The following is a 12,424-nucleotide window of genomic DNA, read 5'->3' on the forward strand; positions in this document are numbered from 1 at the left end:
ATGTGCATAAATTAATAACAGTATAAATTACATATTTCATGTTTGTGCCTCTTTTCATTCCTGGAGATTAAACAAACACACAAAACATACAGATACTGAATTGTAAATGTGCAGGAGACCACATATGAGATTTGCTCTTGTAAATCTCCATATGGTGATTGTCATGTCTTTGTAAAGGCTGTTGGCTGTTGCTGCTCACCTCCATTAGATTTTCTAATTAACAAGCTAATTTGCAATATCCAGAGTCCATCAACATACAAGGGAATAGAGCAGCCTCTACCTTCAAATGCTCACAGCGCCCTTTAGATCTTTACTTATTCAACTGTTTTTTTTTTCTGGTTAAGGCCCGACCACTTCAAGGAAGACGTATGAACGTATACGAGAGTAGAAAGTGGTTTGAAACATGTGATTTCCCACTGAGCTGCTGGTTGATGGACGTGCAGATCAAAGCCCTTTTGTGTCAGTGACTGCTATTGAAGTAGAGAACAGGCAAGCACAGGAGACTGATAAAAGAGACACTGCTAAATAGATGGTTTCTCCTCTACCTGACACGAACAGCTTGACAAACAGTATATTAAGGGAAAAATTACTACTACTGTAGATGTTTTGACTCGATCTGCTGCAGTGAATAGATCAGTTCAGACTAAATACAGTGAAACAGAAATTAGTTTCTGAAGGATACAGGGACAGAAAAGGAGGAATTACAGGTTTTGTGCAGTTTAGTTTACATGCTGAGATCAGATTTTTTAAAACCCCACATTTACACCTCCACTTGCAAACAGTTGCCAGGTGTAATTTTTGGTTACTGATCTGTTACAGCACTAACATGCTGGGGCAACATGATCATATTTACCATGAGACAAAACAACTTTGACGGCCGTCAGAGATTTTGGTATCCCTCCTTGGGTGCCTTAAAGAGTTATGTTATACATCAGTGAGCAGGACTGATTTATGCCAATACTGGATCCATATATGTTCTTTGCATCAGTGTTGTGATTTGTCAGGCATTCACAAACACAGGTTTTCTAGAAAAAAACAGATCATGATGAAGAATTATATCCAACTTCCATGGGCCTCTTGGAGTCTTTAAGGCCCGACAAATGTGTGTGAGCAGTGGAGAGAAACAAAATCACTTGAGAGGACTCTCCATGCAGAAAAGTGGAGGTCACGCACACCTTGAAATTAGTACTCTTTTGGGATCAGCTAATCAATTAGGATCTAGGAGTCTACAGTTAGTATGAGTATACAGCAAAAGCATACAGTAAGTATACAGTAAGTATTGGACAAATAAATGCTATGATCTGATACTTTCACTAGAAAGTCATAGGATCACTAAAAAATCATTTTGTGCCATTACGATCAGTAGATGCTGAGACATGGTATATTACTGTAAAACAATGAAACTTTGACCGACTCATGGTGCTATGAAAAGTCAGCGGATCACCAAAGTCACAGGACCTACTGACTGACACTGCCATCACTGGAGTCATGCTGCTGGTAAAAAGGACATTTAAACCAAAGCCAACAGCAATATTTTACTTTGGATCAATATCTGATTTTAATACACATAAATTTCCCCACTGTGGGACTAATAAAGGATTAATTTATCTTACATATTCACCTCAACATGACTCCAGAGGTTGTAATGTTTCCTTATGTCTGCTGTCATGACAATATTCAAATCCAATGATGAATCAACAGGAACAGATTTAAAAAAGAAGACAGTCACAGATTCATGCACATATTAAGTTTATAACTAAAAAGAGTGTATTTTCTTATTAAGCTTATTAAGCCTATCAAGTGTCCATTCACGTCATAACATATTAAAAACAGTTTAATTCAGTTTAATGCCTTCAATCAACCATATTAAAACAGGACCTCAGAGTTCATGCTGTAATGAAATGTTTTCTTGTTGTGATGAATTTATCCAGGAAGCCTCCAGTTTTAATTTCAGGCCACCGTGAGTGACATTTCCTAATGCTCATTAAGCTTTTCTGGCATATAGGCTAATTAAAAGCTATACATGTTTGTAATGGTGTGCACTCTTTAAATTCTATAGAGGATGAAGCTAAAGGCCATATACATCAGTCATGCAGAGAGATTATATAAGGATATAACCCCAAGGAGCTTGACCTTTCTATCTATTTTTCATTGCTCTTTGACATTTCAGAAATGGGAAATGTGATGGAGGTCTCACACTTGTTTGATGGTTACCAGTAAGAGAAGAAATTTCATATCCTTTGGACTTCCACAGTCAAATTACCTGGAAACACCAGGAGCTTTCAGCACCCTGGTGCTGTCACAGTTGCAGAAAGCTCCATGCAGTTATATAATAATCTACCAGCTGGAGATGAGATGATTGATCCATTAATCCATTAAATTGGCAATCATTGTGATAATCCATTTAGTCATTTCTTAAGGAAAAATGCCAAAGAAATGTATATTTCCTGTTTTTCTTAGTCCTCCATGATAGTAAGCTGAATATCTTTGGGTTCTTGACTGTTGGTTGGACAAAACAAACAATTTTGCAGGTGTCACTCTGGGCTCTAGGAAAATCTGATGGGAATTATTCTCTTTTTTTATAGACTAAATGATCAATCAGTCAACTGAGAATTCAGAAATGATCACAGCCCTACAACAGGTAATTAAATATGAGTACACACTAACTGCATGCTCATATTTAATTACTAGATAAAATCATAAATTGGTTGTTCCATAAAAAGTTAGCAAACATTCACACAAGCTGTCATGACAACAGTTTCTGCAAAAATTCAATTTACCATTAAAGTGAACTATGAAACTGGTAAATATTCACATTTGAGAAGTCCAGCTAGATGTAGGTAGTTTTGCTTAAATAAAATGGGCAACATTTTATTTTTTCCCTTATTTCAGAATAATTTCCTAAAATGTTTCCTGGAAACATATACTAAATAATATACTAAATACAGGATTAACAGAGACTGTGTTCACTTGTTGATATTGTAACTGATTCACTCCACCTAAGTGCTACATTAAGAGCAGCTGAAGACAACAAGCAACAAGCAACAATTTAAAATTCATGACAATTTAAAATTCATGAATAATAACACACAAATAACACACAAATAGACTGATGTATATTTAATGTATACTTAATACAATACTTCCAGGAAAAAAAGGTTAATGAAAGCGTTTCCAAAAATGACTAATTAGAATAACTTTCAGTCTGTTGACAAATCGATTAATCGGCTTCATTACAATTCAGTACAGTCAGTACAATAATACAACGGCTTTAGGACCCAGATCCTACAGCGGAAGAAGAAACACCTCACGCTCATCATCATCATCATCATCATCACCATCATCCCCCAGACTCCACCGCTATGATGCTGCATCTCATCTCACAAGCCCTAATAATGTGTTTTAGTGTGCTTGTAAACGGACAAACCGAGGACTCCAAACTGACCGAGAGAGCGTATGTGGTTTTACAGAAGCAGAATTTAGGTAAGACTTGATGTTGGACTGATGTCAGGCCTTTCAGAGCAGACACTGATGCAGCTGACACACAGGCTCCTGTGAGGTGTTTACAGACACTTACTTGCTAAAGAAAGAGGAGAATTAAACCAGTAGCCTGCCAGCCTGTTTATCTGTCGTTACAGGCTGTGACCAGCTTGTGTTTTCGTCCTCACAGTCACATTAGGGAGTGTCTTCGCTGTCCTGCTGCTGCTCATGATCATCATGGCTGTCTGTGTCTACAAGCCGCTGTCTCGTCGGTGACACTGTCCCGAATCCTGGAGGAGACAAAGACCCACCCGGTGCAAAGTGACACCTGCACCGAGCAGCTCCTCAGATGAGCCCCGGTACAACAGCCACCTCCTGACGGGAGGTAATTGAGAAGAGAGCCGCAAGCTCTGCCACCCACCTGCCAAGAAGTCTCACTGAAAACACCCAGGCTGCACAACTATCCCATATCACCTGGGGTTTATTTAAGTCATAAAATCAGGTCATTTAAAAATGACTGTGTTTGAAATGTTTACGCATGTTTTTGATACGCTGCAATTTCTTTGTTTAATTTGAAATGACCTGCGTAATATGCGATTGACAGGCCATAACTTATTTACCTAATTTTACACTCAGTAACATGGGCTACTAGAGTATACTACCTGTCACATTTTATTTTGATTTTTTTAAAATTAAAATTTCACATTTAAAGGAAATGCTGTAAGTAGGAGTATTTTGTTTTGTTAGCTCATTTGAAGGAAATTTGGTCAATAAACCTGGAGACCCACACTCTTAAAAATAAACTGAAGTAGGATTACAAAGTGAGAGTTGTCTTTGCTTAGAGCTTCATCAGTTAAACCAGAGTTTACTCATAGTTTCTTGTCTAAATGCAAAAAAATAGCTGAAACTGAAATTAACTGCAGCCCTGTTCCTTTCTTTATGTATTTGATTGTATAACACATGCTGTAGGTAGGTGTAATTTGTTTGCTCTTATTGACCTTTTTAAAAGGGAAGTTGTTAACAAGCATGTCCTTCAAGTATTTAAAAAGGGGCTCCTGTTTGTGTTAAAATGAAACGCTATCGTGAAAGATATCATCATCATCATCATCTCATCATCATCATGCTCTGTAACTGATTAGTCAATGAGGCAGTTTCTCGCTCTATACTTGATTGTGTGGTAAAGGCGGTTTACAAATGAACTGCCATCAGTGATTAGGTTGATTGAACAAACAACAACAACATGAATACACAATAACAGGAGATAGAGGCAGAGTAAATTTAGAAATCTTCCCATTGAAATTGGCACCCATTCAAACTCACTATGTAAACAATAGCATCTGTTCTGTTGGCTGCACTGTGTCCTGGACGGTCCATTTGCCCAACAGTAGACACTGGTCACCTGACAATGTAAACCTGTTTCAGCAAACTCAACATTTAGTCCTCATGGAAATAAAGTGCTTTTATTTTAGAAACAACATTTTGAAACCAACACAATTTCTTAAAATTTAAACATATTAAAAAAAACTTTGCAGCTTGAACGGTGCATTACAAAGATCTGCATTAAATTAACCAAAGCTAGCCTTTTGTTTTTGTTTTTTTAAGTCGACTGTTCAGCAGTTTGGCAATTTGATCATTATAATTAGTAGTTTTTCAGCTGAAGCCCCTGAAAGTCAGAAGCAGGAACGCACAGAGAAACCTTAGATAAGTGGTTGGTTGTCAGTGAAATCAACTATAGTGGTTAATGCATGTTACTCAGCATCACCCTCTTCAGCCTGTCTTTAAGTTACAAAATGTTTAAGAAATCTGTTCAGAAAGTTTAGTCCGAGTGACACAACATACAACTGTCACCACCCCTCGCTCCCACCAAGCGTTACCGGAGCAAAGCAATCCGTTGGCACATGCTGAAGAAACTAATCCTACGTATGGCGGACATGCTTGACACTTTGAACCTGTGCTGTCTTTTCTTTTGCTCAGAGGTCTAGAGTTGTTCGTGGCTACAAAAGGCAGATTGCCCTTAGGAATCAGAAAAAATCTCTGCAACACTTGGTTGTGCGGCTGCTTCTATACTGCATGTCGGCTGTAAATCCACAGACGGACTGGTCTCTACTATTGCGTTTTTGAACTGAGGTGATAGTGCTTAAAGTTGCTTGGTGACAGTTAACACAAATATGTTCTTTCTCACCATGAAATCGGAGAAAATGTTCAATTAGAACAGGAAAAAAAAACAGGCCAGGAAATTTAAAGATATTATGCTACCATGCAGCCGATTTAAAGTTTCTCTCACAGCAACATGCTTTTGTTTACCCATCTGTAGAGTGTACATTCACTTGGTACAAGGAACTTGCATTTACTTATGACCTTTTAGACTCAATGATTCCAACTTTCTGAATTAATATTGGTATGGCATAGATGATATGTATGAATGATACCATTTTGCACCAAAGAAACATTTACCAGGCTACAATTTCCAATAGTTTTTACAACTGATTAAAAAACTAATTCCAAAGTGAAAATGTGTAAAATTGGAACCCTGAGATTTCTGTTATTCAGTGAGCCCATGGTCCTAAACAAAGTGACTCTACAGGACGACTTCAGTACCACATCACTACCGCACCAACACTATATGAAGTCTCCTTGAGTAGTCAATTACTTTTGTTCACAGAACCTTAATTACACTGATTCGACCGCACTCCAAGATGACAATACGATCAACACATGTGGGTTGCTGCTGTGATACTGAATTGGAAAAGAAAATAAATAAATAAAAAGTAAAACCCACCAGAAATAATCTCAAAGAGTCCTTGAAACAAGCTTGAGGATGGAGCAGTTATGCTGAGATAGAAATATATAAAGTAGTATGCTCTTACCAAAAATACCTTTTGGAAAATATTGGATACTGAGAGTTTGATATTGCCTGTGCAAGAATGATCTGGTACAGAAAGAAATCTGCGGTTGCATAGATGACTACAGTGGTTAGGAAGGAAAATTGAGGTGTGGTGGTTGCTTCTGGATCTGGAAAAAGTTGTATTATTATTATTCCCTCTTATTCCTTTTACTTCTCTGTGAGAGACAGCTGCAATATCCTCTCCAGCTCCTCTTCCTCTTGCTTCCTCATCCTCTCCTCTTCCTCCTGAGCTCGTGCCGAGAGCTCCATGGCTAGGCGGAGGTCTGAGTCGGGGCTGGAGGCAGAGATGGAGCTGGCGGGGCTGGAGGTGTCTCCATACTCCACTAGCACCCCCTCTGGGATGCTCCTAGAATGACATTGAGGGGGGGAGGGGGGGAAGTGAGATCCACCTCTGTTCTGTGGCTTTTACTGACACATGCAGGCGGTGAACAGATACACAGTGTCATCTAAATCCCTGTGGGAGTTGAAAGTAGCAAGGACTGTTGCTTTTACCACATGTAATTATGCAGTCGCTATGCAAGCAACCTTGACCTGTGTTCCTACCTGTCACTCTGGCTACTGGGGATTACATCACTAAATTCCCCATCAGCATCATCCAAGATCCCCTCCTACAATGACACAAGCATAATGGGGGGGTGGGGGGTGTTTAAACGATGCAATGGGCTGCAAAATCAAGGAAAGCATGGGAAAATTGTAAGACCAGATTTGTGTGTGGAAAGGTATTTTCAAGGGAGCTGAGTGATAGCTGTTCTGACCTGGCCTGGGACTCTGCGAGACTCCAGGAGACTCTGATGGATGGCATACTGCAAAAGCTCCTCGTCATTATTGGACATGGGTGTGTGGCGGCTGCCTCCTCGGCGGTGGTAACTGGCAGGCACCACGAACACTGAGGGACACACCTGAAATGGAGGTGGTGCTGGACGGGAGGAAACCAAAAGAAAAAAAAAAACAGTGTAAAAAAAATTCACAGACTTTCAAGTTGTATTGTAACACAGTGGTCAACACACTGGATGCATTCCTACCGGCAGCTTCTTCATCCTCTCCTGAGGATGTTGGTGTGGCTGCTGGCGTTGTGTTCACTTCTTCTGCAGTACTGCATTTATTTACATTACCAAATGTAATCTTGGCATTCAGTACATGAAATAGGGGAATCTCTGGAAGATAATAACACGTAAGATGTAAAAACAGACACAAGAGGAATGAAAATGCTAAAGTGCAGTGTCTATGAAAACCTTGCATACCTATTTTAACAGGAAATCCAGGAGGAAACTTTAAGGTCACAAAGTCTCGTAGCCGCGCAAAATGGGAACTTGTCCGGGCCATGAGGTCGATAATGGGGGTTACCTGCTCCACCAGGGACAGGGGATGTTCCTCACTCATCCACAACGTACCTTTGAACCTGTGTGAGAGACGATTACAGAAAATGTATGATACAGATAAAACACAGCTATGAGGAATAAAGTATGAGATTATTGTAACCTTGTAACGGTGAGTCTTACTTCTGTGTACGAATGCTTAGTTCAATGGGTCTGCCGATGTCTCTGTTCCCAAGGTCAAAGTCGGGATCGAAATATTCCTCTGGAGTGATGGCAGTGGGATTGGTAGCAGTTGCATACTCAAGAGTAAGGTCCTACGAAGTCGAGCAGACATGTCAACTGAACTGCCAGGTGGGAGCAAAATACATAATTTAAATGTAACTCCTGAATACATGTCTTACCCCTTGTGCGCTTATGTGCTGCTCCACAGTCCCCAACAGAGACTCCAGGATGTTCCTCTCACCTTTGAAAAAAAAAAAAAAAAAAAAGCCTAGCTTTAGTTCTCTCAATCAAAGCTGAAATCAATAATTAAATATATATGAACATGAATATATATAAGTAAAGTAACACATGAAGAATATGGTACACTTACTTTTTATCCTGGCTTTCTCCTCGTCTGTAAGATGCTCTGTCCTTGTCCTGATCACAACATTTACATTGTTCACACTGAAAACCTGAGAAAACAACCAGAATCTAATGTCAGATACTAAAAACTAAACTGGTTCTCACTGAAGATAAACTTTAATTAAAAAATAAATAAAAAAAAATAAAATGTGTAACTTCTGCAAACCTTTGCTTCAAATCCATTGACCACTTCAGTCTTGTCAGTTCTCCAGCCCCATATCCCAGACTTGTTCCTGTGAGAACACAAATTATCATGACAGGCAAAGTTCACTATCACATCCTTCAGTTTGGGATAAGGATTAACACAAATATGGCATGCAGCCAGTCACTGATGTTTTATGTATCTGACAAGTCAAAACGTCCATTGTAAGAAAGGCTTATTATCAAAGACAACTATCATCACAGTTTTCTGTGGAGAAAAACCGTCACCCGTGTTTCAGGAAGTCATCCGGATGAAGATTAGCAAGACAAAATGATATCACTATAAAATCTCATGCTAATTACATGAGAGAGAACTAACACATTAATTAAATTTACTTTGTTAATATTTATTGTATCTTGAAGTTTTAAGTTTGTAGGGTTACACAGGATGCTTATTTAAAAAGAGAAGATTGACTGTGAGATACCCTTTTAATGAATAAGTCAGTGTAAATATTGGATTTTAGACGATGAGATAATAGAGTGACACTGAAAACATCATCCAGAGTTCAGTGCAAAATGATGATTCATAAGCCTAATAGAAACACTGTTTACACAGTAACCTCCCTCAGTGAGTGAGGACATTAAAAACAAGTGTGAAAATGCCTTGAGAGGTCAACTCTCATGCAATACTAGCACTGCAGGGTTTGATCCATTATCTATACTGCTTATCCAATGACGTTAAATCTGTGCATGTTGTGAGAAATAACAGAAAAAGATGTGACTCTTACCTCTCAAAAGCAATGTCCTTGGTATCCAAGTAGGTGTTGACAATAGGAGTAGTCAGCCTTTTAGCAACTTCCTGCTCAGCTGGCTGCATTGACTCTAGTGTGACATCCTCCATTTCCTGGGAGATGTTGAAGCGTTCAGTGTCCACTACTTCATCATCATGATTCACCTCCATCAACTCCGCACATGAATCTGGGAAAAAAAAAAGCAGTCAGGGATAGATATATAACAAAATAAAATGATTTAACACAAATAGTACAAATCATCAAGAGAGTTTTTTGTGTGTAAGAGAGTTAAAACACACACCATCTCCTTTGAAGATGTAGCTTCTACGTCCTCTGATCCAGGTCATGTTCTCAAAGCCTAGAAGAGTGGCATCCACTCGCAGGCTGGCGCCACTTTTCCAAATGCGACAAACATCACTTGGACAAACCCGGGACAGTAGAGGGACTGTGAAGCAACAACATGTCAATCTCCCACAATGAAAAACACTTGACAAACAATGTAACATGTTGCTAAACCAAAGCAAATAGTTCACCAAGAGGCAGGTATGTAGTTTTTCCTGTATGACCTGATGCAACCTCCTTGCTGGGAAAAATGTTGTATCTTGTGTAGCTATATGACCTCATAACCAGTCTGTACAGTTTACTATGCATACACACTTCTACTTTCATTTTATGATATATATCCATACATTTACACACAATAACTTACTCCAACTGGTGAATTCCCACTTCATTTCCATATAGAAGTCTGGAGACTGTGGATGGAACAATAGACAATGGACCAATTATTTATTTTGCCAGTTAATGTTTCCATTCACACATGCAGATGAATTACAAGACTATTAGAAAATATATCAGGTAAAAACCTCTCGGATCTTTGACAGCAGCTCAGGCACTCCTCCCAGAGCAGTGGAGGCTTTGAGGTAGTCTCTGCGTTGAAGCACTAACTGAACCATCTCTGGATCTCCGGTGCTGACTGCCTCCTGCAGCACTACACAGAGACAGACGAGTATAAACAAACCACAAAACCTTTTAAGGTAACCGCATCTGTTCCCCAGGAGTGGCAACTATCCATTAAAAAACCTCAACAGTGACGGTAATACCCGAGGAAAGTGAAACTATTTTACTGCAGCTGGAGGAGTGGATACTCATTTTTTACCAGAAACCCCATTAACAGCAGATGATGTGTAGGTTTATGAGCGAAGGGATCTAAGTGATCAAACAACCCATAAATCCTCAGGAAGCATACACGCAAGAACTGTGAGGGGCAAATTCGTGTTTGTTCTGTAACCAGTTTTATAACTAACCTGTCCAGTTATTGGCATTTTCTTTAGTCACTGCAGCACCGTGTCTCAGAAGGACTCTGACTGACTCCAGGTGTCCAAGTGACACAGCCAAGTGCAGAGGTGTCCGACCTCTGGGATCCACAGCCTCGATGTCATTCTGAGAAAATCAAAGGAAAAAAAACAAAAAACTTTTATTTGTGTAATAAAATCTAGGCACCTAGTTAGACTAAATAATGTAGTAAGGACCTGACAACCTGTTATATGAACAAAAGAGCGTGTTGCTGGTAACTGTGGGCTTGAACTCATTTGCATTTAGGTCAACAGTGATAATAATACAGGACTGCAGCACAGTAGTTGGTACAGTGACAAGACTGAACATCATGTCTGATCTTCATATGCGTCATGGTGCTGAGGTAAATGTGGTATTGATCAGCATTGTTGAGCAGGAACAGTTAGACTGGATCATAGTAACTATACAGCAACAATACACATTAACTGTGATGAGTTACTGTGAGGAAAACCACGACATTAGAGATGCGTTTGAGAAATGTGTACTTCTTAGTAAAAACTTGTTAGATAAGTCAGTGGCATGTTTGACAGGTGTGAGACTGTGAAGATTTAATCACCTTTATAAACACCTGAAGATAATAATGACACTATTCGTGTAATAGTCAGGTGCACAATGTACCACAAATGTATCCATTTTATATACATATTTAGGTAAAGCAGTTCTTAGGCTTTAACATTTACTCAGATATACACTGCGTTTGACTATAATCGACTAAATTGTGCTTATAGATTATAACTGGAAACAGACAATCGGTCTGTACTGGAATATGTTTTTTTAAAGTAAACTTGCAAACATGTTGATCGGTGAGCAGCTAACCTTTTGTCTTCATAAACATTTTAAACGTTATGTGTGTGTGTGATATTACCGAGCATCTGTAAACACGACTGGCCTACTTTAACCGCACAGCTACGGAGATTTAACAGCTCACTCCTGGCTTCATCTTGCTAGCAAACGTGAGCGTGTCATGTTAGCAGCATGTTCAGTGTATTTACCAACCTGTGGTAGCGTTATTTGTTCTTCCAGTTTCCTGAAATCATTCTCCCACACTGCGGAGTGCAGGGGAAACTTCACTTGGATGTCTTCGCTAACGTTAGCCGTGGACATCTTCCTCTTTACGGAGCCTCTCAGTGCAACGTTAGCCAGCTTCTAATAATTACAGCCATGGGAAAAAACTGCTGCAGCTACACGCTAGTGATGGCAAATGTACTTTAAATGTAATCCATATCCTTAATATCTGACAACAACGACGTCGAAAATATCCAAACCGGTGACCAACTTTCGGCCAAGCCTTCCCCTAAATAAAACTTTTGAACAAGGAAGTGCCAGGAGCAGTGCCCAATAATGGCAGGGGTGTCTCACATGAAAACAGACTCACAATCTTACTAATAACATCTAATTAAGACAGCTTGCCAGGACCCTTCAAAACGGTACTTCACCTATGTATACGGACCTTTGTGTGTTTGGTAAATTCACAAAAGCAGTATGATTTGTTGATAAAATAATCGCTTTTAGAAAAAACAGAAGGAATAGTCAGTTCCAATTTGGACGCAACCATTCATCATGGCCGCACGGGGGTTGAAAAACATTTAATCTGAGTGTGGTGCCTGTTTAAACTTGACTCCGGGTCACACTTCGATATGTTAAATAAAGGATTTTTAACGCAACTTTATCCTGCAAACATTAACAGAACAAACGCTGTAAATACTGCATGTTGACATTAAATGATATCTAAAACATCTAAATGAGTTCGACTCTTTTACGGAGAGGTTGGTTAAAAATCTAAAACTTTACCGCCAGCGTACTAACGTGGA

At 39.3% G+C, this 12,424-nt stretch overlaps 1 protein-coding gene across 2 annotated transcripts; it reads right to left on the reverse strand.

Moving 5' to 3' along the window:
- Nucleotides 1–4,924: 4,924 nt before the first annotated feature.
- ankrd13a (ankyrin repeat domain 13A) lies at nt 4,925–12,172 on the reverse strand. Of its 2 annotated transcripts, XM_018668924.2 has the most exons (15): nt 11,610–12,164; nt 10,565–10,700; nt 10,124–10,248; nt 9,967–10,012; nt 9,559–9,702; nt 9,255–9,444; nt 8,492–8,558; nt 8,294–8,375; nt 8,103–8,164; nt 7,885–8,015; nt 7,627–7,784; nt 7,408–7,539; nt 7,141–7,301; nt 6,929–6,993; nt 4,925–6,731 (listed from the first exon to the last, which is right to left on the reverse strand). In XM_018668924.2, exons 1-15 carry the CDS (start codon nt 11,715–11,717, stop codon nt 6,533–6,535), a joined length of 1,806 nt encoding a protein of 601 aa, XP_018524440.1. In that variant the 5' UTR covers nt 11,718–12,164; the 3' UTR covers nt 4,925–6,532. The 2 variants fall into 2 exon arrangements, with proteins under 2 accessions (XP_018524440.1, XP_050931289.1); XM_051075332.1 differs by having other exon boundaries at nt 7,408–7,784; nt 11,610–12,172.
- Between the last annotated feature and the right edge of the window lie 252 nt (nt 12,173–12,424).

This window comes from Lates calcarifer, linkage group LG13 (assembly GCF_001640805.2).
Source record: "Lates calcarifer isolate ASB-BC8 linkage group LG13, TLL_Latcal_v3, whole genome shotgun sequence".
Lineage (NCBI taxonomy): Eukaryota > Metazoa > Chordata > Actinopteri > Centropomidae > Lates > Lates calcarifer.